General features: G+C 46.0%; 1 protein-coding gene across 3 annotated transcripts in view; it reads right to left on the reverse strand.

Annotated features, from left to right (window-relative positions):
- P4HA2 (prolyl 4-hydroxylase subunit alpha 2) overlaps positions 1-26,806 on the reverse strand; it is a 146,074-nt gene that overhangs the window by 56,259 nt on the left and 63,009 nt on the right. For all 3 annotated transcript variants that reach the window (XM_073569882.1, XM_073569928.1, XM_073570004.1), the window contains exons 5-6: positions 19,716-19,853; positions 16,368-16,607 (exon numbers count right to left, since the gene is read on the reverse strand). In XM_073569882.1, coding sequence (XP_073425983.1) covers positions 16,368-16,607; positions 19,716-19,853 — 378 coding nt within the window. The remainder of the gene's footprint in view (positions 1-16,367; positions 16,608-19,715; positions 19,854-26,806) is intronic.

The raw sequence follows: 26,806 nt of genomic DNA on the forward strand, positions 1-26,806 counted from the left end.
CCTTGTAATTACCTTACATTAAAGCCGTCTAGATTTACCCTGCAGAATGTTCAATGGTAACAAGATGCATAGAGCGATCATAACTTGTAAGCAAAGCAGTAAGTAGGCAGCGGATGGTCCAGGGTTTATTTACTTCGACAGCAGAACATGCAACTAATAAAGGGGTTATACAGGCTCGGGATAACAGTTTGTACCACATGCTGTCACAATATCTTGTTATTGTAGAAGTGAGTGCTCGGTCAAAGGACTGAATGTATCTGATTTGCATATTACTTAACAGTCACATTCCAACTAAACTCCTCCAGCTTCTCTCAATTCACTTATATGGAAAGTAGCCAAACATGTCTAGTAGGCACATGATTGCAACTATGCAAATCACATACATGTAGTCATGAGAGCATCTACTCACAGGGGCAAATGCAATACCAGGAAATCATGACCACATGCACCCCACATAGAGTAACTTTACACTTCTGGTTCAAGCCAGGAGAACCCCGGTAAGGCGACCAGATAATTGCCTAAAGCTGTACAGGCAAATGATTGGCCAATAAAATTCCTTAGGACAATTATAAAGAAGTTCAGAATTATTATGAAAAACGTCAGTGTCCCACATACTTCAATGTCTGACCCGTATTTAATTTTTTTTATTTATTTATTTTTTACAAATATATTTTATATTGTATCCAGGCGCTGTTCAGTATGTAGTCTACTTGGACAAAAGCGAACTAAATGTTTAGGTCAAAAGGTTCTGTATAAGAAAATTATAAAATCAAACAGATAAAAAAATAATATTCATGCTTTCTACTCGCTTATAATACCGCCATTAATTACCACAGCGCTTTACAGACATTATTGGCACTGTCCCCGATGGAACTCACAATCTAGATTCCCTATCAGTATGTCTTTGGAGTGTGGGAGGAGACTGGAGAATCCGGGGGGAAACCCATGTAAACACGGGGAGAACATACAAACTCCTTGCACATATTGTCTTTCGCGAGATTTGAGTACATGACCCTAATAGTGCAAAGTAACATTATTTATTGCACACAATGGAAGCTATATAGAAAAATGTTTAAAGTCACGAAATTGCTGGTCACCCAGCCACTAACGTTGTATGTACCTTGGTGGTACCAGTAAAACATGGATTTTTGTGATAACTCACCGTAAAATCCTTTTCTCCGAGACGCTCATTGGGGGATACAGGTACTGTGGGTGTATGCTACTGCCGCCTGGAGGCTGACAGTAAGAGAAAAAAAAAAAAAGAGGTTAGCTCCTCCTCCGCCGTATACACCCTCGACCCGACTGCAGGCGGAAACCAGTTTGTTGCAAAAGCAGTAGGAGATCAAACAAAAATCAGGAAACATCAACCTTAATGCAGGTAACAACATGTCTAGAAAATAACCACCCTAATATCATACAGATAGCCAAGTTTGTTTAATTAATATGCTATCAGGGTGGGTGCTGTGTCCCCCAATGAGTGTCTCGGAGAAAAGGATTTTACGGTGAGTTATCACAAAAGTCCATGTTTCTCCTTCGCCTCATTGGGGGACACAGGTACTGTGGGACTTCCTAAAGCAGGCCCTGGTTGGGAAGTTGACTCACCGATCCAAGCTACATGCACCTCCTGTCTAAAAGTGCGCCACCGCTGTTTGGAGAATCCTTCTACACAGGATCGCATCCGCTGAAGCCTGAGTATGGATATTGTAATGTTTAGTAAACGTGTGCAGGCTTGACCAGGTTGCTGCCTTGCAAACCTGTTCTGTCGAAGCCTGGTGCCGAAGCGCCCAAGAGGCGCCCACTGCCCGAGTAGAGTGTGCTCTGATCCCTCCTGGAATCGGCACGCCTCTGATGCGGTAGGACTCCTGAATAGCCGAACGAATCCATCTGGCTATGGTCGATTTTGAGGCAGCGAGTCCCTTCCTGCAACCTTCAGGGAGCACGAACAGCGCGTCTGACTAACGAAAGGGTGCCGTCCGCGACACGTACCTCCTGAGTGCTCTCACCAGGTCTAATTTATGCAGGGCCTTTTCCACACGGTGTACCAGTGCTGGACAAAAAGAGGGCAAGACAATATCCTCATTAATATGAAATGAGGAAACGACTTTTGGCAAAAAAGGAGGAACTGGTCTAAGAACCACCTTGTCTTTGTGAAAGGTCAGAAACGGGGCTCGACAAGATAGCGCTGCCAGCTCAGAGACCCGCCTGATTGATGTTTTAGCTACCAGGAACACCACCTTCCAGGAAAGGTATGACAAAGAGACATCCTGAAGCGGCTCAAATGGAGCATCCTGCAGAACACTTAGGACCAGGTTAAGGTCCCAGGCGTCCATAGGTGCCTTATAGGGAGGTACTAAGTGGGAGACCCCCTGGATGAAAGTCTTTACCTGCAAGTTGGTAGCAATCCTGCGCTGAAAAAGGATGGATAAAGCCGATATCTGTCTCCTGAGAGAACTGGGGGCCAAGCCTGAGTCTAAGCCAGACTAGATAAAAGCCAAGATATTAGGGATGGAGAATCACAGTGGAGAACAACCGTGGCCTCGACACCATGCAAAGAAAACCTTCCAGGTGTGGTGGTAAATTCGTGCCGAGGCAGGCTTCCAGGCGCTAATCATTGTAGCAACCACTTTGCGCCCAAACCCTGCCTGCGTCAGAATCCAAGATTCAACGGACAAGCCGTCAAACACAGGGTCCCCGAGTTCGGGTGGCAGATTGGCCCCTGAGAAAGTAGATCTGGGCGCTCTGGCAGTCGTCATGGCACGTCGACTAGCAGCTGCACCAGATCTGCGTACCACGCCCGACGAGGCCAGTCTGGGGCCAGCAGAATCACTGGCACCCCTTCTGCCTTGATCTTCTTGATGACCCTCGGAAGTAGTGGCAGCGGGGGAAATAGGTATGGGAGGCGAAACTGATTCCATAGCAGAACCAGCGCATCCACGGCGATTGCCTGCGGGTCCTGGGACCGAGCGACAAATATGGACACCTTGGCGTTCACCCTGAAGGCCATCAGATCCACATCTGGTGTTCCCCACCGTTGGCAAATCTGCTGAAAGACCTCTGGGTGTAGTGACTATTCCCCGGATGCAAGCCCCTGCCAGCTGAGGAAGTCTGCCGCCCAGTTCTCTACCCCCGGGATGTGGACCGCCGATATCACTGTGCGGTTCCTCTTGGCCCAGTGAAGCACATGCCCTACCTCACGCATGGTTGCCCTGCTGCAGGTGCCCCCTAGGTGATTTATGTAAGCCATGGCCATGGCGTTGTCCAACTGAATCCGGATGGGGCGGCCTGCTAGAAGGTGATGAAACCATTGCAGAGTCAGCCGGATCACCCGTATCTCCAAACAAGTTGATCAGGAGGCGTGCCTCCTGCGGTGACCACCGTCCCTGAGTCGTGTGGTGGCGAAAAACAGCTCCCCAGCCGTGGAGGCTGGCGTCGGTTGTGACCACCAGCCACTGATCTGGGGGAAAGGGTTTTTCCCTGAAGAAGGGAGGAACTGATTGTCCACCACTCTAGTGACTGTCTGACCTGAGAGGACAACCGGCACCGATGATCGAGCGTGAACGGGTTCTTGTCCCAGGATGACAAGAGGGCGTGCTGCAGGGGGCGAAGATGGAACTGGGCGAACGGGATCGCTTCCATCGCCGCCACCATTTTTCCTAGAATCCTCATGCAGAAACAGATGGTGTGAGGGACTGGTTGGCGAAGTAACCGCACTCCCTGCCGGAGGGCTAGGGCCTTGTCTCGAGGGAGAATTACCAACCCTCGGCAAGTGTCGAAGATCATCCCTAAAAAGTAAATTCTCTGAGCTGGAACAAGGTATGACTTCTTTACATTGACCAACCACCCTAAGCGGGCAAGAGTATCTAGCGTGATGCTGACATTTTCCTCGCATGCCCTCCTTGAAGGGCCCTTGACCAAGCGGTCGTCTAAGTAGGGAAATACGACTATGCCCCTGGAGTGCAGGATGGCCATGGGGACTACCATGACCTTTGTAAACACTCTGGGGGCAGTGGCTAGCCCAAAGGACAGCGCTGCAAACTGAAAATGTAGACCGTTGATGGCGAAGCGTAGAAACCTTTGATGCGGAGGGAAAATGCGGATATGTAGATAGGCGTCCTGGATATCGAGAGGCCAAGTACTCTCCCTGCCCCATTGCCGATATAACTGAACGGAGAGATTCCATCCGGAAAGGTCTGATCCGGATAAATTTGTTCAGGAGCTTTAGGTCCAAAACGGGCCTGATAGTCCTGTCCTTTTTGGGGATTGCAAACAGGTTGGAATAGAAGCCCTGAACCTTCTCGCTTTCCGGTACTGGAATGATGACTCCATTGTGGCTGAGCGAATCGATGGCTCCTAGTAGAGCCTTTGCCCGGAAATCCACTTTGGGAAGACAAGAAATAAAAAATCGTCTTGGGGGAGTACCTGACAAATTCTATCTTGTACCCTGTGGACACCAGCTCTCTCACCCATGTGTCGTGCGTGACATTGAGCCAGGCGTGGTGAAACCAGAGTAGGTGACCGCCTACCTTGTTGGTGTCGCCTGGCAGATGCCCCGGTTCATTTGGCTGCAGATCTATGGGACCTGGATCCTCTTGACCTGGACTGGTTAGCCCACATTCTGCCCAATGGGTTGGCTCTATATGAGACCTGCTGGTCCCTATTCTGGTTGGGGCGCCCTGACACGGCGGAATTGGCCGCTGTCGTCCACCCGGGGTTGCGAAAGGCCCGAAAACGCGCCTGAAACTGGTGACGAAATGGTGGTTTGACCTTTTGCTGAGGAAGAAAACCGCTCTTGCCTCCTGTGGAGTCGGAGATGAGCTGATCTAACGTCTCTCCGAACAGGCGGCCACACTGGTATGGTAGCGCTGTCAAGGATTTTTTTGAGGCTGAATCGGCCCGTCATGTCCTTAACCATATTGATCTCCTAATGGAGATTGCATTTGCGGCGGCAAGTGCCGAGCAGTTGGCCGCATCTAAAGATGCATTGATCAAGTAGTCTCCCGCCATGGCTATCTGATTTGCAATTTCTGATACTTCAGCTGGTAGGTCTATGTCTTGCAAGGCTCTATTCAATAATTCTGACCAAGAAATCATGGCCTTGGCTACCCATGTTGCTGCGAACGAGGGAGAGAGTGGTGATCCCGATGCCTCAAACACTGAGCGAGCCAAGTTCTCTATGAAACGATCAGTGGGATCCTTAATAGAAGAACCGCTAGGTACGGATAAGCCGGATTACTTACCAGTAATGCCCTTGAAATGAGTCCACGACAGCACCCACTGGAGATAGAGGGATCCGCCCCATAGGAACAGGAAACCTACAGGAAAGATAAAAGGGGGCGGTCCGCCTCTCCTCAGTTGTATTTCAGAGTACCAGGAGGACCGCCAAATTTTAGGCACAGTTCTACCCTTTTATGTTTAACTTATTTATTTCTCTATTTAAGGAACACACTATTAATATGTGGTGTATTTATCATTATCTTCATAGGGTTCATGGGGGGGGGGGGGGGAGTGAGCGGGTGCTGTCGTGGACTCATTAAAAGGGCATTACCGCTAATTAATCCGGCTTTTTACCCTTCGCCACGACAGCACCCACTGGAGAGATTCCAGAGACCATCACCTGGGTGGGACCACCGTGCCAAGGACAGTCCTGCCAAAGCTTAGGTCAGAAGTTGACAAGAGGTCAAGTCTATAGTGATTATAGAAAGTAGAAGGAGCTGACCAAATTGCCGCCTTACATATGGCTTTGATTGGAACATCTTCCCTCTCGGCCGAGGAGGATGCCATTGCTCTAGTAGAATGCGCTCTGATGCCCTCCGGAAGATTTTCATTTCTCACGGAGTAAGCTAACCGTATGGCATGTCTGATCCACCGGTGCTCTTCGTGACTCCATACCCCTTTTTACAGCCCTGAAAAGATATGAACAGAGCACTACACTGCCTCCAGGTCCGGGATCTTTCGATGTATTTTAATACCGTTCTCCTATCATCCAGGGTGTGAAATTTCTGTTCTTCAGGAGTGGAGGGATCCCTGAAGAAAGTGGGGATAAGAATCTCTTGTGACCTAAGGAATTTTCCTGATACCTTAGGAAGGTATGAGGGGGGTCTGGTTTTAAAACCAACCTATCCTGAAAAATCTGTAAAAAAGGTGGATCTATGGCTAGGGCTTGAATGTCGCCAACCCTCCTAGCAGATGTTAGTGCTACTAAGAGGGCCATCTTGAGTGACAAATATTTTGGAGATACAGTATCTATAGGTTCAAATGGGGCTCCCGTTAGGGCGTCTAGGACCAGGTTTAAGTCCCAAGGAGGGACTCTAGGTATGTGAACAGGAGTCATACGTTCATAAGCTGTGATAAATCGGGACACCCATTTGTTCCCTGCTATATTATGGCCGTAGAGGGCCCCTAATGCAGATACATGGACTTTCAATGTTTTTACTGACAGACCCAGTTCTTTTCCTTTTTGTAGAAATTCCAAGAGAGGCACTATCGGAATTTCTGTGGGGTGAGAGGTTGTAGGGAACTGTAGGAATTTTCTCCATATTTTGGTGTAAATTTGGGTGGTAGAATGCTTCCTGCTCTGTAGGAGCGTACCAATTAGTGTTTCGGAGAAACCTCTTGATATTAGTATCTGCCTTTCAAATTCCACGCCATCAAGTGTAGGCTGTCCACTTGGGGGTGGAAAAAAGGGCCTTGGGAGAGTAGGTTGGGGATTGAAGGGAGGACCCAAGGATCTGACACCGACATGGTTTGTAGCCATGAGAACCACGGTCTCTTGGGCCAAAATGGTGCTATTAGAATTGTCCTCGCCCCGTCCTCTCTGATTTTCCGAATGACCTGTGGTAGTAGGATTATCGGAGGGAAGGCATATGCCAGGTTGAATTTCCATGGGTCCTGAAGGGCGTCTAGTATGTATGGATGATCCGCCAAGGATAGAGGCAAATTTCTCTACTTGTCTGTTCTTTTTCGTGGCAAAGAGGTCTATTTGAGGCTGCCCCCATAGAGATACCATGTCTTTGAAGACATGATGATTTAGGCACCACTCCCCCCTGCCATAGTGTACAGTCATGGCCAAAAGTTTAGAGAATGACACAAATATTATATTTTCACATGATCTGCTGCCCTCTGGTTTTTATGTGTGTTTGTCAGATGTTTTTATCACATACAGAAATATAATTGCAATCATATTATGAGTAACAAAAGGTTATATTGACAGTTAGAATGAGTTAATGCAGCAAGTCAATATTTGCAGTGTTGACCCTTCTTCTTCAGGACCTCAGCAATTCTCCCTGGCATGCTCTCAATCAACTTCTGGATCAAATCCTGACTGATAGCAGTCCATTCTTGCAAAATCAATGCTTTTATTTTGTCTGAATTTGAAGGTTTTTGTTTGTCCACCCGTCTTTTGATGATTGACCACAAGTTCTCAATGGGATTAAGATCTGGGGAGTTTCCAGGCCATGGTCCCAAAATCTCTATGTTTTGTTCCCTGAGCCATTTAGTTATCACCTTTGCTTTATGGCAAGGTGCTCCATCATGTTGAAAAAGGCATTGTTGATCGCCAAACTGCTCTTGGACGGTTGGCAGAAGTTGCTCTTGGAGAACATTCTGGTACCATTCTTTATTCACGGCTGTGTTTTTAGGCAAGACTGAGAGAGAGCCCATTTCCTTGGCTGAGAAGCCACCCCACACATGAATGGTTTCAGGATGCTTGACAGTTGGCATGAGACAAGACTTTCAAAAAGAGAAAAAGAAGCCAGCTCACCTGAAGGCATGTGTAGTGGATAGACCGGACCACGTGCAGTCTTCACGCAGTAACCAAGGAAAAAGCTGGACCTTTTTTCTTTTTCCATGAGACAAGACTGGTGGTAGCGCTCACCTGGTCTTCTCCGAATAAGCCGTTTTCCAGATGTCCCAAACAATTGAAAAGGGGATTCATCAGAGAAAATGACTTTACCCCAGTCCTCAGCAGTCCACTCCCTGTACCTCTTGCAGAATATCAGTCTGTCCATGATGTTTTTTCTGGAGAGAAGTGGCTTCTTTGCTGCCCTCCTTGAGACCAGGCCTTGCGCCAAGAGTCTCCGCCTCACAGTGCGTGCAGATGCACACACACCTGCCTGCTGCCATTCCTGAGCAAGCTCTGCACTGCTGGTTGCCCGATCCCGCAGCTGAAACACTTTTAAGAGACGGTCCTGGCGCTTGCTGGTCTTTCTTGGGCGCCCTGGAGCCTTTTTGGCAACAAGGGAACCTCTCTCCTTGACTTGAAGTTCTTGATGATGCAATAGATTGTTGACTGAGGTGCAATCTTTCTAGCTGCGATACTCTTCCCTGTTAAGCCATTTTTGTGCAGTGCAATGATGACTGCACGTGTTTCTTTAGAGATAACCATGGTTAACAGAAGAGAAACAATGATGCCAAGCACCAGCCTCCTTTTAAAGTGTCCAGTGGTGTCATTCTTACTTAATCATGACAGATTGATCTCCAGCCCTGTCCTCATCAACACCCACACCTGTGTTAATGGAGCAATCACTGAAACGATGTTAGCTGGTCCTTTTAAGGCAGGGCTGCAATGATGTTGAAATGTGTTTTGGGGGATAAAGTTAATTTTCTAGGCAAATATTGACTTTGCAAGTAATTGCTGTTAAGCTGATCACTCTTTATAACATTCTGGAGTATATGCAAACTGCCATTAGAAAAAATGAAGCAGTAGACTTTGTAAAAATTAATATTTGTGTCATTCTCTAAACTTTTGGCCATGACTGTATATCGGCTTAAGAAGTCCGCTTCTTGGTTGTTTTTTCCCCTGATGTGGAGGGCAGAAAGGGACAAAAACCTCTTTTCGGCTAAGTTTAAGATTTTTGTTGTGGAAAACATCAGAGTCTCTGATCGAGTACCTCCCTGTCTGTTTAAACATGCCACTGTGGTGGTGGTGTTGTCCGATAAGATCCTGACATGTTTCCCACGGAGCTGTGGAAGAAAATGATGTAATGCATAATCTACTGCTGTCAGTTCTTTTAAGTTAGACGAATATTGTAATTCCTCTTTACTCCATCTTCCCTGACAAAAGCTATTCCCCATATGGGCTCCCCATCCGTGGGGGCTAGCGTCGGTGGTTAAAGTATGGGATGGCGATATTACCCATGGAACACCTATGTCCAAGTGGTTACTATTTAGCCACCATACAAGAGAAGTCAAGACTTTCTGGGGTAGGGTTATCTTCTTCTCGATGTGACAGCAAAGTCGTCTGTCCTCTTGGAGAATGTGATGTTGTAGTGTGCGGGTGTGATATTGGGCCCACTGAACTGCCGGGGTACAAGAGGTGAGGGACCCCAACAGCGACATTGCTTCTCTCAGAGATATGCATGTTCTGTCCATTGCTGCGCTAACCTTATTTTTAATGAGCAAAATTTTTACCTGAGAAAGTAGACACCTTTGGGTCGTGGAGTCTAACTGGAACCCTAAAACCGTCTGGAGGGAAAGTGGAATAAGTCTGGACTTCTGGAAGTTGATGATCCAGCCTAGATCCTGCAAAGATGAGACTGTATCAGCCAAACGTCTAGCACACTGGGCGGTCGAGATCCCGATAACTAAGAAGTCATCAAGGTAAGGCACGATTAAGGTGTCTTTCTGACGAAGATAGGCCATCACCTCCAACAATCACTTTGGTGAAGATTCTCGGTGCTGTAGAGAGACCGAAGGGCATGGCCGTATACTGGAAGTGACGGATTTCGCCTTCGAATGCTACCGCAACCCTTAGGTATCTTTGGTATCTGTCATGGATAGGAAGATGATAGTAAGCATCTTTTAGGTCAATACCCGCCATCATGCAGTTTGGAAAAAGAAGCCTAATGGTGGACCTGATTGATTCCATTTTAAATTTATAGTTTTTGATAAACGTATTGAGCTTCTTTAGATTTATGATTGTTCTAAACGAACCATCGGGTTTGGGGACTAAAAATAAAGGCGAGTAGAATCCTCTACCCTCTTGCCCCTCTGGGACTTTCACTAAGACCCTCTTGGATAATAGACTCCGAATTTCCATTTCAAGGGCTTTTTGTTGTATTGGTGAGATAAGAGTTGTTATAATAAACGAGTTGTGGGGAATACGAAGGAATTCTAATTTTATTCCTTCTTTGATTATATTTAAAATCCACGAGCTAGATGTTATTTTTTTCCCATTTTGGAAAAAAAAAAGTTTCCGTCTACCCCCTACTGAGGGAACTGGTTGTTCAGTAATTATTTTCTTTCCGGAATCCTGAACCTCTAAACATGGTACCCTTTTGCTTTTCTTCTTTTGTGGGCCATCTGGTTGATCTGTCCGTTTGTGTCCTCTTTCCAAACGGCCGCCTCTTAAAGGCTCTCCTGTAGAAAGGGATAGAAGAGTCAGAGAAGGCCTTTTTCCTTTCTTTTGCTTTCGTGAGTATGTCATCTAGGGCTTTTCCAAAGAGAAACTCAGCCTCACACGGGATAGCACAGATCTTAGATTTCGACTGCGTGTCTCCCTTCCAGCTTTTCATCCATAATGCCCGCATGGCACTATTCACAAGACCCGCAGACCTTGCTGCTAGGCGTAGTGTGTCCGCGGATGCATCGGCCATGAAGGCTGCTGCCCCTCTAATTAAGGGAATAGTGGCACGCAGTTTTTCTCTAGATACTTTCTGCTCAATCTGTTGGTCCAATTGGTCTAACCATACGAGCATTGATCTGGCGGTGCATATGCTGGCCACTGCTGGTTTAAAAATGCCTGTAGTTGCTTCCATTACCTTTTTAATAACGATTCTGCTTTACGGTCTAGCGGGTCAGAAAGTAGGCCTGCATCTTCTACCGGAAGAGTGGACTGTTTAGAGGTGGAGGCTACAGCTTTGTCCACCTTAGGAATTTTTGTCCATTTTAGCTGTTCTTCATCACTAAAGGGGTATTTCCTTTTAGAGGCCGATGGGAGGAAACTTCTCTGGTCTTGTTTCTCCCATTCTCTCTTAATCAGGGCCTTAATTGCCAGGATTACCGGAAAGGCTCTCCTTTTTCTCTCAGCCAAACCCGCAAATATATCCTGCGTGGTTTGAGCGCCCCTTGTCTCCTCACATCCCATAGTGTTTCTTACGGATTTCACCAAATTATCTACACTATCTAGAGCAAAACATGATCGTCCCTCAATTTCTGATGATGATGATGATGTGAGTGAGGAGTCTGAGGCTCTCTCTTGTTCCTCCTCAGATTCTGAGCTGGGAGTTACTTGTTTCTTGCCCTTACCCTCTGGGGGTGTATTAGCATGGGCGATAGCCTGCAATTCTTCCCTAATTATTGTCCATATGTCTTTAGATGACACTGCGGCTCCCTGTCTGGTCTTCCTAATGCATTGCTTGCAAAGGTTTTTGGGGTAGGAGTCAGGGAGAGACTGAGTACACAAGGCACATTCTTTGTGTTTTGATTTTTCCTTTCTCTTGGCCTGAAATGGGGGAGACATGGCGAGAAATAGAGGTGGTGTCAGTTTGATAGGCAGAATTTTGTGCGCACTCACCCAGTGAAGCTTACGGTATCGGATCAGATGACTGAGGTACAGTCCTGGATCTTGATTCTCCTGCGAGCGGTGTCCGTGGATCCTCTGCCGGAGCGGTTACGGGAGGTACCGCCCCCCACAGAGTCCCCTGCCGGAGGATGCGCGTCTCCTGGGGATGACATGTTTGACCGCCAACCGCTCTGCGGCGTTCGTTTAAATAGGGTTTTTTTCCCCCAGTCCCGACTAGGAAGTTCCCTTCTAGTTCTGGGTCTATTTCGCTGCTTCGCGCGTGCGCAGTAGTGCTTGTGGGTGCCCTGCACCTCTGCCATTAAGCCCTGGAAGTTCACTCTTTACTTCCGGGGCTGGAGCATCTACGTCGGGCGGCGCATGCGCGGGCCCCGCTTTGTACACGGGGCCGCTGGCAGCTGCATTTTTTTTTTTGTGTCTGCGCCACTGGCGCTCTTACCGCTTCCACTGCGGCGGCTCTTCCATGGTCCCAGAGCCGCCGCTGAGCATATTCGGCAGCTGTCCCGGCACTCCATGCAGCCCACCCGGTGTGCTCCTGAGTGAGACCGGGCGGCCCTCCCCGGACCCAGTCATCACTGCAGTCCATCCATCAGAGGAGGGGAGAGCCGTCTAATGGAAACTCCCCCGACGCTTCTGGACCGCAGCCCCTGCCGTTCCGCAGATACTGCACAGGCGACGCGCATTGGCCCAGGTATGTCTTCTGTAGGATTCTTCCTGAGGTTCCCCTAGGTACAGGAAACCAAAACTGAGGAGGAGAGGCGGACAGCCCCCTTTTATCTTTCCTGTAGGTTTCCTGTTCCTATGGGGTGGATCCCTCTACCTCCAGTGGGTGCTGTCGTGGCGAAAGGTAAAAGTAGAGTTTTAGTAGCCAAGCGCGACACAGGTGGCTCCACCGTTGGGGATTCCGTCCACTTTTTACGGAGATCCGGGGCAAAAGAATACCTCGCCTCGAGTGCCTTCTGGCCCGAGAAACGCCTGTCCGGCTGTTCTCTGTCGTTGCACTATGTACTCAAATTCAGAGTGAGTGCAAAATATTCTATGGGGATGCTTGACAAGCTTAAATGACACCTTATGGCCCAAAGCCAGAGAGGAATCATCCTCAGTCCCCAGCGTCTGGTTGACTGAATCTATGAGACGACTGCTTCTATGAGACAACCGTTTCCTGATCACCCGGCATATCAAGGTCAAAGGGTTCATCCGAGTCGTAGTCCGAGCCTTGCTCACTATCGACTGCTGGTGACGGGGAGCAAGAAGCAGAGCTCACGGATGCCGAGGCACCGGATGGACCGGGAGACGCCATGTGGGTTCGTTTCACTCGGGTCTGTCTGGAGTGAGAGCGGTCCCTGCAAGCCGGAGGTTCCTGTGACGTAGAGGACCCCTCTAAGACAGGCGGCGAACCACTGCGACCATTGCGACAGTGATAACACCCATTCTGGGGGACTTCGTACACTGGGCTCGGTCACAGGGGAGGGCTCCTGGGCGCGTTTGAACTCGCAGACTTCGCATACTCACTTGGTCTGCGCCTGCGGAAAAGCGGACCGACAGGAGATGCATGCAGCGTATAAAAACGTATGCGTCTTAGGTTTTCCTGACATGCTGTACCTGTCAGGCATCCGTGCTGAAAAAACCTCCGGGGGAGGACGATCTTCATTTCTCTTAGGCTGGTTTCACACTTGCGTTTTTTTGCGCTGTTATTTAGCGCTAAAAAACGCATGCTTTTTTCCCCTATATTTTGCATGGGATGCGCTTATGTGTGCATACCCATGCGGTTTTGTGCGCATGCGTCTTTTTGTAGTGTGCGCTCGGGCGCACAAAATGCATCTTGTTACATTTTTTGTGCGTCCGACTTGCCCCCCCAAAAACGCATGCGCACGCAATGCATTTTTTTACAGCAAGACACCCATTGTAAGTCTATGGGTGCGCATACGTGCGCATTGGCATGCGCATGTATGCGTTTTTTTGCGCATGCGTTTTTTTTGTTGTACATTGATTAGACAATGGTTATGGTAAGGGTTAGGGTGAGTTAGGGTTAGTAGAGTCAGGGTTTAGGGTTAGGGTTAGTTAGGGTTAGTATGGTCAGGGTTTATGGTTAGGGTTTGGTTAAGGGTTAGGGGTTAGGGTTAGTTAGGGTTTAGGGTTAGGTTAAGGGTTAGGGTTAGGTGTTAGGGTTAGTAGAGTCAGGGGTTAGGGTTAGTACTACTAACCCTAACTAACCCTAATTGTTATCTTGATTTTTTTGGTGAGGACAATGTTGAAAAAAACGCAAACGCACTAAAAACGCATACAAACGCTGCGTTTTTTTCCTGCATGCACATGAAAATGCTTTTTTTCCCATGCGTTTTTTTGCGCAAAAAACGCGCAGCAAAAAAACGCAAGTGTGTAAGTAGCCTTAGCGTGGCACTCTCTGTGGGGCTAGGGGCAGCACTTACCCCAGTCTTGTGTCCTAGCGTGCGAGGCGCCTCTTCATTCTGCGCGCCACACTGCGGACAGGCCCCCGGAAGAAGAAAGGGATCCGGGAGGCAGTACTTCCGAGTGCGGCCTAGCTTCGGCCTGAAGCCGGGGCCTAAATATCTGACGCGACACCGGGGGCGGGGACTTCTGGCCGCGGCCTAGCGACAGCTAAATCCGCGGCCTCGATTTTCACCATCCGCCCGGGGGGGGGAGGGAGGCGGGCGGAACCGCTGGACCACAGAACCAAGGTCGGGAACCGGATCCTGTTATGATTGGGTCACCGAGGAGGAGAGCAAGACCAAGCTAAGCCACAGAAAACCAGAGAGGTTGGTAACTAAGCGGATTGCAGACCCCTGATCCTATCCACACAACTAGCAGTAGCCGTGGAGCGTACCTACGTTGATCCTAGATGCCTCGACACAGCCGGAGAGCTAAATAAGCCTAAAGCAAGAAAGGGGAAATCTAAACTGCCCCAGAGCAGACCCCAAAGGAATACATAGCCCCCAAACATATATTGTCGGTGAGACAAGATGAAAACACAAACGCAGGTAGGAAAATAGACTGAGCAAACGATGGGGCCCACACTAACTAAACAGGACAGGAAAGGAAAGACACTGTCTGCAATCACACAAAAAACCCTGCAAAAATTGTCCAACACGTCTGATAGAAAAATACTGAAGTCTCACGACTTCGCCCACTATATTAGCACTCTGGTATATTCTGAAAGCAGAGCAAAAGAGGCCAATCTAATAAGGGACAAAAACAAACTGGCACAAGCAGTAACATATGGATGGAGGTTCAGCACAGCCCCAGCCAGAGCTGGCTGACCACACAAAACTGAAATAGACAAAACCAGATCAAATGTGAACAATAGCAAAAGAACACTTAGCTGAGCTTGCAGGGACTGAGCTGGAAACTAAGACCTCAGGAGGCAGGAAAAAATCACCAGCAGGGATAGAGGGAGTCGGCTGTCTTAAATCCAGTCAGAAACTTCAGATCTCCAATCATCCTCCTCATCATCAGGTGGCAAGCCTCTGTTAATCAGGTCAGCTCCATTACCTCCAGTAACCACCAGAGGGAGCCCAGAAAGAAAACTCGCGACCCCTCTGTCAATATAGCCAGCTCCACTACCTTCCCTAGTAACCAGAGGTAGGCCAGAAAGCGAATTCACAACAGGATCCGCCGCTTCCAGAAGCGCCCATCTCTGCTGCCGCCCGGGAGAAGTTAAGGGCTCCAGCCCTGCGCCGCTGCAGGAGCCCTCCCCGGCCATCCTCCTCCGTCCAGCTCAGGTAGAGGGGAGGGGGGCCATATGAAAAAGGACGGTGCAGGCACCCTAATCCATCTAACCCCTTGCAGGGGTGAGGAGAGGGACAGTCCGCCGCCTTGCCGCACCGCAGTTTTAGCATTGGTGGGGCAGTGGGGGCCGCACGGACTACACTTGTGCCTCTGTGCTGCCTAGGGTTTCAATACCCTAGGGTGGACAGAGCTAAATCCAGCATCATGTCCCACGGTGCGGGAGAGGATACGTGGAGGGACACTCGCACGTGCTCGCCCGTTGTAGGTTCGGGGAGATCGGACCCTTTCAATAGGGTCAGTCGCCCTTATCTCACCTCCGTGGTCTGGCAACATCCCACGTTGCGGGAGAGGATACGTGGAGGCACACTCACACGTGCTCGCCCGTTGCTGGTTTGGGGAGATCGGACCCTTTCAATAGGGTCCGTCGCCCCTATTCATCTTGTCCGGAAAAAAATCCCCGTTGCGGGAGAGGAAACGTGGAGGCAACACTCGCACGTGCTCGCCCGTTGTTGGTTTGGGGAGATCGGACCCTTTCAATAGGGTCCGTCGCCCCTGTCTTATCTTCATGTGGAAAATGAGGAAAAAAAAAAAAAAAAATCAGTCTGGAAACAGGCAGACGTGTGCCTCCAACAGACACTAAGCAAAAAACTGGTTTCCGCCCGCAATTGGGGCGAGGGTGTATACGGCGGAGGAGGAGCTAACCCCTTTTTTTCACTTAGTGTCAGCCTCCAGGCGGCAGTAGCATACACCCACAGTACCTGTGTCCCCCAATGAGGCGAAGGAGAAAAATATACTTCCTTACTGAAGAAACATGACATCACATCGACTGAAAAATAGAGATCATATTGGAAATAGTGACAGCTAATATCAATATATAAGACAAGTCTTATTTTACTTCTCACTGCTAACCACTTAGCCCTCGTGCTGCCCAATATGAAATTAATAATACATTCAGGGCCTCTTAGAGTTAAGGTTTATTGTCTTTCACTTGAATAATTTAATTGCAATTAATTTCACTGCCATCTTAACAAATAAACGAAACATCCATGTACAGTGAGCACCACTGGGGAGAACTGAACACTACTGAAGAGCATGGTCTCACCTAGTGCTAGCAGTCGTCTTGTGAGCTCCACTGCCCTATGGAGGTCTCCCAGCTGGAAAACAGTGTAACTGAGGTAGTCGAGAACTTCCACTTTAGGTGTGCTGGACTCTTCTCCCTCATCTAGTAGCTTCAAAGCTTCCTGCATCCACAGGACAGTATGGTAATAGTCGCCATCATTGTAGGCAATTTTCCCCATCCCAAAGCAGTCATCCACAGATAACGATGAAACATATTTACTGCCTAAAATATAAAAAAAAAAAAAAATCAGAAGAATCATTAAAAAGAGCCATCAACTGTGGGACCATCCAGTTTACAATAATATTCAAATATGTGAAAAATTAACACACTCCTCCTCAGAACAATGGATACACACGAGTATATGCATCTTATCAGAATTCCCGATTACATTAGAGATACATTTTGTATACAATAGCTTTTAAACAATGATGATTTCATAGTTTTTAAGGTTCAAGTTAGACACAAGTCCATCCAGATCAACCCATAACCAAAAATGTCGACCCAGAGGAAGGCGAAAAGAACATAAAGCAGATGCCAGATTCCCTAGATCTATGTCCCATCACAGAATCTAGCACCCATAACATGTAATACTATATTTTTCACGAAAGGCATCCAGGCCATTCTTGTATTTTTGTAGTGAATTAATCATTACATCATCATGTGGCAGAGAGCTGCACCTGATGTGCAATCTACAGGGTCCAAACCATTGGATCTCCACCATCAGTAGCACCAACCGGCTGTGACACTTCAAGAAGCATCATAGCTTCTTGAACTGCAGCGTTCAAACACATTCAAATAATTTAATTATCAATATTTTAACCAAGAAGACCTCTTTGTGGCCCAGTTCTTCGGGGCCACAGTTCCTCTGGGCTCTGGCCCAGAAGAACTGTACCACAGCCAAGATGGCATCATAGCTTTTCCATACATTAAAAAGCAATTGTCAGTCTTCTATAAGTTACACAGATAAATGATTTGTCCATTAAAAAAGTAGTCATCACCTAGCTACAGAATCGGTGACAAGCTACTCATTGCTGGGATTTGTACCCGTTGGCTGAACTAGGAACTTTTATACCTGACGGGTCACATTCATTCCCGTTACATAATGGCGTGGCAGGTCAGATGCCCGAACGCCACTCCATTCATTTATGGAATCACCGTACAGAGCAGAGTGCAGAGATCGGCAGCCGTAAAGACAATGAATACGTTGCATGTTCGCACTGCTCCATTGTAACAAAGATGAACGTGCCAATAAGTGTGGGTCATCTGTGGTTAAGGGATAACTCTGTTTAATCGGACAGACTCTTTCAAGGGGACAAACAAATTATCACCTATGCCCAAGAAAGGCGATAACTACTAGACTGGTGGGCTGAAATCCTCGCCAAATGCCAGGACACAGGCTTGTGTCCGCCAGTTTAAATGGAGCACCCAATTCATTCAGGACTGCTGGAGATAGCAGAGTGCAGAGATTGACCATTCATATAGGGGGCAAAAGTCACACTTTCTGGAAATCGTCAATGGTCCCATGAATCAAATAGTTGTTACCTTTCCTGTGGAAACTGTACATCTTTTCAAGCTTACAAAAAAACAACTTACGTTCCCTGTTCCTGGGATTTCCAATGGTTTTTTTTCTTTTCCATTTGTGCCAAAAGCTAAATTGACAAAACTACTACATAATAATTAACAGAACAGTGCACTGTGGAAACTCACATAATGAAGTCAGAGCTAAGCTGTTCAGTCCTGCTTGATGCTGGAAAGAGGTTATCTAAAGACCTGACAGGTGGGTGAACCATGGACCTCAAAAGACAGGACCCACTCTTCTACAAGGATGTCTGTTGAGACCTAATGTCCCCCCTTTCTCTCTGGTTCAGAGAGGACATAAGGAAATGTCCTGTCATCAGGCAGTTCATGAGAACGTTAGTATGCAGTAAGGCTATGTGCACACGTAGTTTTAGGTGCTGCGGATTTGGGAAAAACTGCAGGTAAATTCTCAGGTCAAAAGACCTGCGGTTTACCTGCGGATTAGCCTGCGGTTTATCACCTCTACAATGGAGAAGGTGTGAAACCGCTGCAGATTCCGCACAAAGAATTGACATGCTGCGGATTTGAACCCACAGCAAATCTGCAACATGTGCACAGTGCTTTTCATTTTACCATTGAAAACAATGGTACTGTAAAACGCAGCTAAATCTGCTGCGGACCTGCAGAGCCTGAAACGCTGCGGATCTGCAGCAGAATCCGCAATGTGTGCACATAGCCTAAGGAAGCATCCTTCTGCGTCTCCAGGGTATGTGCACTGAAAGGACTTATTTTTGTATCAAAACTTCATTAAGGATTTAAGATTTAAAAAGGGCATCCAGCGAGAAAAAAAAAGGTTGTTTCAATGTGTTTGAAACACAAGTTAATTAAAATTCAGCGCCCCTTCGCTTCACTTCTAAATTTGAATGAAGGGGGCTGGCTATCTGACCAGTACTACCTAAGCTAGTCCCTGTGTCTCTGCCTGTCCACATGCAATGCAAAGGGGGCTGCCATAGATATTGAATAAAGCCTGAAAACCAGCCCCCTTCCAGCATGTCTCTAGTTATGGGTCTATACAGAAAAGCAGGAGGAGTTCCTTTTCTTTGTCAGAATGAATCTAAAAGAATGGGCAGGTGCAGAATTCGGGACATCAGGACAGTCATCATTAACGGAAATCATAAGTGATCAATGTACACTTCAAACACATTAAAACAATGTGACCAACAAAAGTTACAATCCATAAGTAGGAGTAGCACCACATAATCAGAGGTGGGCTACCTAACAGTATTATTATGCCAGAGGCACATGGTCAAATAGGGATAGAAAAGCAAATGCGTCCTGTGCCACTGTGCTCAAACAACTCAAAGATTGGAGACATCAAGGCACGGAATATAGTACACCACAGTATATTTGGAGCCTGCACGTTTTACCCTGATCATGCACAGCCAGGTACTATTCTGAACATTTATTCTGGCACTTTCTGCCTGGTGCAGTGGTGTGCTCAATGGCCAATATTAAACAGTGCACAAGTCAGTGGTGGCCATTGATTAGTGCTACATGTGCACGGTATACGTGGGATTTTGTACCATTATATTGTTAGAGCTAATACTATTTTTGTTCTGTAGATTTATACTGTAAAATCTTGTAAATGTTTTAGAAATGCAGTCTGCATAATAGTGGCTTAAGGACGGAAGATCCCATGAGAAAGTGAAAGACCGCGTCAATAGGAGGAATTCCATGTTTTGGAAAGAATTAGCCACTAATGTCAGTAACATTCAGTGCTGTGTCAGCCGAGAACCAATTTGTAGCACAAACCTGGCAGTATTCCTCTTGCTATGACATCGGGATCGAGTCTGTACGTGTCTTGTAGACGCATTAATGCTTTGGCTGCTCCAGTCTCATCTTCTTCACTTGGAAAGAACTCCCTCTGTAAGGTGAGGTTTGCAATAAAGCCTAAACCAGAAGAAACACAAGAATGAGTCACACACATGGACGTGGCTCCGTATGGGATGAGTAAGAGAGGCTAGTAAGCCATGACGTAAAGGGTAAAAGATTCACATGTACAGACCAAAGTCTCCCAAAAATCAGTTACAGACTTCACTGTAAAAAAGTTTTACAAAAAAGTATACTGAAGCCGCAGATAAAGATGGTTCACATCTGCATTAAAAGGGGTCCTCCGAGACATGTAATAAAGTTATACATTCCACGAAATGCTTTTAATTAGCAAGAAGGTAAGCTTTACTAGTGCACTGTCAGGATTTAAATTAGGTCTGCTGCCATCAGACAGCTGCTTCCCAGCTGGTAAGTCTAGGACAGGTTGCGGAAAGACATCTGCTCGAGACATAGGTCGGGTGAGATATATAGACCTACATAGAAGACGGAGTATGACGCCATGGAGTCAATACCAATAATTGGTTATAATGTCAAAAATTATTCGCTCTTTATTAATACAGGTGCATAAAAAGTGTACATTACAAAATACAATCATATGATCAGATGTCGGATATGACACTACGAAGAAGAGGGGATGGATACGCCGCACATGTATGATAAATGCAATAGTACAAAAAAATAAATATAAGTTTTCAAAGCCCCAAGGAAATGCATGAAAACTAGTGCCCACGCAGAAAAGTCTCACACTTAAACGTCTAGTGTTGCTATCAGAATAAAGTGCATAGCACAAAGCATGGGGAATTCATACAAATACTTTGCAATAAAGTGCTGTGTGCGAAAAAAGCATGGGGGATTTTGCAGAAAAGTGATCATGCTTACCCATAAAAGAAGTACATGTGCGTGGCGTCCAGCCCCAAAGCCCCTACGCACGTTTCGCGCTAGGCTTCATCGGGGGGCACATGCCCCCCGATGAAGCCTAGCGCGAAACGTGCGTAGGGGCTTTGGGGCTGGACGCCACGCACATGTACTTCTTTTATGGGTAAGCATGATCACTTTTCTGCAAAATCCCCCATGCTTTTTTCGCACACAGCACTTTATTGCAAAGTATTTGTATGAATTCCCCATGCTTTGTGCTATGCACTTTATTCTGATAGCAACACTAGACGTTTAAGTGTGAGACTTTTCTGCGTGGGCACTAGTTTTCATGCATTTCCTTGGGGCTTTGAAAACTTATATTTATTTTTTTGTACTATTGCATTTACCATACATGTGCGGCGTATCCATCCCCTCTTCTTCGTAGTGTCATATCCGACATCTGATCATATGATTGTATTTTGTAATGTACACTTTTTATGCACCTGTATTAATAAAGAGCGAATAATTTTTGACATTATAACCAATTATTGGTATTGACTCCATGGCGTCATACTCCGTCTTCTATGTAGGTCTATATATTTCCAAGGGAGTTGCCTTTTTGTTCATTCCATTATGAACGTCCTTTTTTCTAGATAGGAAAAAGTACTATGTTCATTGCTATGTTGGATTATGTTAAATAGGTCGGGTGAGAGCAGTGTGTGAGCACTCCTTCCTCTGTTATGAACCTGACAGAATAGGAGCTGCTGGAACAATACAAACTGTCTTTGGCTGGCCTGGACATGTATGCCCATTAAAAGAAATCTGTCAGCCCATTTGACCTATGTAAACTTTTAATATGGGCATACAAGCTATAGAATGCTGAAAACAGTACCTCTAAGCCTCATTAGAGGTGTTGTTGCTGAGCAATCATGTTTTATCATTTTATATAAGTGACCTCTTTCAGGATCTGGGGAGGACATTGCCTGGAAGACAACTCTGCCTCCAGAGCTTATTTTACATGAAAGAGGAGTTACCAGTGTGATATGTAACTAACACAGAACAGGAAAAATGACATTTGTCTTCATGCACACACATTGCAGCTCTTGAGCTCTGCCGTATTGTAACAACATTGCAGTTGTCTGTCTGTGAGATGGAAGCTGAGAGGAACCTGCATATGTGTCAGGTATAATCACACACAGCTCTGCAGTGAGATCAGGAGAGCGGCCATCATACATCACAACTTCGCTTCTGTAGAATAAGCTCTGGAGGCAGAGTTATCTTCCCGGCACCATCCTCCTCAGCCTGAAAGAGGATATTTAAACAGAGTGATAAAAAATGATTTCTCAGCAACAAGACATCTGATATGAGACACACTGGTAGGACTGTTTTAGGCATTCTATATGCCCATAGTAATAGTTTTGATAGGTCAAATGTAGTGACAGATTCCCTTTAAAGGGGTTATCTTGAGGAAAATATTTGGCCCCCATAAAATAATAAAACTTATACTCACCTTCACTGCGGACGCCGTTCCCGCGGTGTCAGCACTCGCTCTCCCCGGGGCTCTCATGTGGTGTTGAAACATGTGACCCTGGAGCCCAATCAGTGCTGGCATCACTCTCCGCCTTCAGACAAATCGAACATGAAGAGGAAGTCCGGGCTGCAGCTGATCTCGGACTTCTTCTTCAAGTTCAATTCGACAGGAGGCAGAGACCGTGACCCCAGTGATGATTGAGCGCCGGGGTGTCACGTGTCAACACTGCATGAGTTCTTTGGGACCACGAGTGCCGACACCACTGGAACAGTACCAGCAAGAGAGAAGAGAGCAGGCTATTATTATATCGGGACCAAGCGAGGGGTATGAGAAGTTGTCCAATCAGTAGAAGTTTCACAGAATCCTTTTAGGATGGGAAGTATCCGGAGTAAAAATCTATGTATTGTTTATTCCAGCAGCTCCATGCAGTCCTGCCCTCTTCTAAACCTGTCAGGCTGACTGATAAATGTTCAATCTCAGTCAACTAAACAAAGGTTATCTTCTGAAATAGACTGCTCCGCTCTTCCGTGGTGCTCTGTCAGGTTCAGAGAGCAGAGGAATGTGCATTCAGGATGCTTGACAGGACGCTGCTCTCATCGACTTCTGTCTAGAGCAGATGTCTTTACGCAACCCATCCTATTACGTGTCAGCTAGGAAATTGCTATGCATGGCAGCTGATTTATTTAAAATTCTGACAGTGTACTATATAGAGCTTACATTTTTGTATAATTCTTGCTAAATAAAAGGTATTTAGTAACATCTGTATTATTTAAATGTACTTTGTTTTATTACATTTCTCGAAGAACCCCTCTAAGAAAATAGTTTTCCTGTTCTGTCAAAGGGGCAGGACAATTTAATGTAATGCACTGCCGAATCTGTCATATGACAAAATAGCAGATGTACATTTCCACATACTTAAAGGGGTTGCCCAGTGAAAAGAAATTACCACTAGTGAAGAGCGCAAGTGCTCGTTACTCGAGTTTGCCTAGGGTGCTCGGTAGAGTTTGCCTAGGGTGCTCGGTAGAGTTTGCCTAGGGTGCTCGGTAGAGTTTGCCTAGGGTGCTCGGTAGAGTTTGCCTAGGGTGCTCGGTAGAGTTTGCCTAGGGTGCTCGGTAGAGTTTGCCTAGGGTGCTCGGTAGAGTTTGCCTAGGGTGCTCGGTAGAGTTTGCCTAGGGTGCTCGGTAGAGTTTGCCTAGGGTGCTCGGTAGAGTTTGCCTAGGGTGCTCGGTAGAGTTTGCCTAGAGTGCTCGGTAGAGTTTGCCTAGAGTGCTCGGTAGAGTTTGCCTAGGGTGCTCGGTAGAGTTTGCCTAGGGTGCTCGGTAGAGTTTGCCTAGGGTGCTCGGTAGAGTTTGCCTAGGGTGCTGGAGCCTCTGCACCCGCATCTTTCACATCTGTTAGACAGCCACAAAACATGAGGTGATAGCCCTGTCAGGCAATCACTGCATGTTTTGTGGCTAACAGGCGAGAGACATGCTAGTGTGGTGGGTACTTGAATATGTCACTCAAGCACCCACGATCCTCAGTGCATACCTGAGCACCCTAGGAAAACTCTCGAGTTAGAGTACTTGCACTCATCACTAGTTACCACCTACTCCAAACTAATGAATTGAGAACTTGCCGATTGGTGTGAGATCTAGCGGTCTTACACCCACATATCAGCAAATTGAGAAATATGTATCCATGACTGGGACCTTTTACCTCCATTACAAAAAGGTGCACTAGATATGACAATTAACTGCCCTCTTTCTCTATGAAGCTGCTGGAAAAACCCAAGTGCAGCACTCATCAGCCCCCAAGGGAATGAATGAAGCGCAGGTCACACATGCACATTAACGCTCCATTCTAATGGACAGAAAAGTTCCCCATTCTGCGAGTGTGGGTCACAACAATTTTCACTGGACAAATCTTTTAAGGCATAACCATGCCTTAGAATTTAGCACAAGATAACAAGGTCTCAAGTCCCAGGTGATCTAAAATTTCCCAATCTCTCAAAAATCAATGCAAAGGTAGCTTGGTGAGAAGAGGTAAAACTTAAATTTTAATTATATATATATATATATATATATATATATATATATATATATATATATATATATATATATATATATTTATTTATTTTTATTTTTTTTCATAAATCAGGATTAGATAACTATATTACAGCCACAGTGGTGGACTAATGTATACAGAAAGACCTATTGATCTATACTTCACACAGCAAAAATCAGAAACAAAATATTATACAGAACTGAAAAATACAGTGGCCACATACAAGTTCAGATAAGAGGCATTGATCAGCACTTCACAATGGATACCTGAAAAGGACAGTGGTCATTTACAGTATACCTAAGATATATCTCACGTAAATGAGGAGATGCCCAATGACAGCCTTACACCTTATGGAAATCTCTGACCCAATGTTTCAGCTCAAGGGCGATCAAGGAAACCCCATCATCCGAAGCGTCAAAGGAGATAATCCTCATCAGGTAATTTTCAGGTATCCATTGTGAAATGATCAATGCAATTTTATATACTGGTGGACATAATATAAGAAATTCCAAGGAGGTTATGAAGATTCCTTGCTCCAGGAAATATACAGAACACTGCACTTCTTATAGATATACATAAATAGCAGAGCAGTTTTAATTAGCGAATACACGTCAAAAATGCTTGAAAGCAATGTAGCCTAAAAGGCAGGGCTGTGGAGTCGGAGTCGGAGTCGGTGCTCATTTTGGTGGAGTCGGAGTTGGAGTCGGTATAAAATGGACCGACTCCGACTCCTAAAATATATAATAAATTGGGTACAGTAATTCAATGCAGGATGTGCTGAATATTTTTTCATAGTAGTTTGGGAAAGTTATGAAATGTCCTATAAATGGCTGTTATATTCCTGATCTAAGGCTACATTCACACACAGCGTTTTTCCTGTGTTTTTTGAGGATACGTTTTTCAGCTGCAAAAGCTGATCATCTTTTTAAAAAACTGCATCACCTGAAAGGTTTTTGAGCTCATAGATAATGTTTTCAATAGCAAAAGCAGATTAAAAATCTGCTCTATCTATCCATTTATCCATATCTGTCTATCCATATCGTATCTGTACCAAAAAGAATGAAAACCGGGTAGTACACCAATATATATTCTGTTCTATCTAAATATCTTGATTATTGGATCATAAAAATGATTAAATGTCTGAGGTTCACATTGTACTACAATAAATTTTTCACTTAAATATAAGCAATATGTGTGGGAGTCGGAGTTGGAGTCGGAGTCGGTGTAAGGGAAATTGAGGAGTCGGAGTCGCAGGTTTGGCTTACCGACTCCACAGCCCTGCTAAAAGGCAAGCGTCCCTGTCTGATCATGTCCTGAACTTCTCACCCGGAGAGAACAGAACCCGAGACTTGATCAATACCTTTTATAGCTTGTGGATATACTGAAATGTGGCAGGAAACGCATTCTCTTATAATATAGCTGAGGCAAGAAAAAAAATCAGTGAAAGGTTTGTATGGAGGTTACTGCTTATGAAAAAAAAAGACTGAATCTACATTCTCTATAGTCATTGGCAGAACAGTGATATAGAAAATCAAAAGAGCAGACAGCAAGTGTGAATAACAGCAAATGTGAGCGGCTGGACTTTTTTTTTTTATGTAATTTTGTAATTGCATGATCGATAAGGGGATCCAGACCACACATTCAAATACTACATATGGATACACCTAAATAAAATGGGAATGGTTGGTGATATCAACTTCCTGTTTGTGGCACATTAGTATATGGGAGGGGGGAACTTTTCAAGATGGGTGGTGACCATGGCGGCCATTTTGAAGTCAGCCATTTTGGATCCAACTTTATTTTTTCCAATGGGAAGAGGGTCATGCGACATGAAACTTGTTGAGAATTTCCCCCCTCCCATATACTAATGTGCCACACACAGGAAGTTGATATTACCAGCCATTCCCATTTTATGGCCCACCCTGTACATGTTGATTTACTGTGGCAGAGACAAATTTTCAAAACTGAACAGCAGGGTCTTGGGTAACAGACTGATGAAAGCGTATAAGCACACTGCCACGTCAAGGTGACCTCTTTAGTGGGTACCTGCGCTATGAAGTGTAGCACCACATGGTGACCACTGGCAGAGACAGGGAAAGCGAGCCATGTCCCAACAACACCCATGCAGCCAGGAAACCCCCACAGGTCTGGGCCACACCATCAAGTCAGCACAGCCTGAAGAAACAATGGCTGCCACACAGCACAAACACCATGTGAACTGAGCCGAAAAACTCACCTGCTGGTACACTAGTAGCAGAAAAGGGGCCATTGTTCGTGCTGTTTTAATGTGATTAGTTAGACTTTAAAGATTAGTGTAGATTGGAACCAAGTTCATTAACAAGGCACATTCATGTGGGTATAGTATTGGTCCATGTTCAGGTCTGTTCACATTGGCATTCAGTGCTAGTGATGGCGCTCAAGGTTTTCCTCCCTTTTAATGGCAATAGTAAATTATGCTGCACTACCTTGTGACCACAAACAGAAGCCCCAGCATATATTACTACGTACAATGGAGGTCTGCTGCAAGCATTTGGAGACATATGACAAGAGATCCTACAGAACTTTATGGCTTTCAAGGAGC

The sequence above is a fragment of the Dendrobates tinctorius genome, unplaced genomic scaffold (genome assembly GCF_039654945.1).
Source record: "Dendrobates tinctorius isolate UK_male_01 unplaced genomic scaffold, ASM3965494v1 ptg000001l, whole genome shotgun sequence".
NCBI classification, from domain to species: Eukaryota; Metazoa; Chordata; class Amphibia; order Anura; family Dendrobatidae; genus Dendrobates; species Dendrobates tinctorius.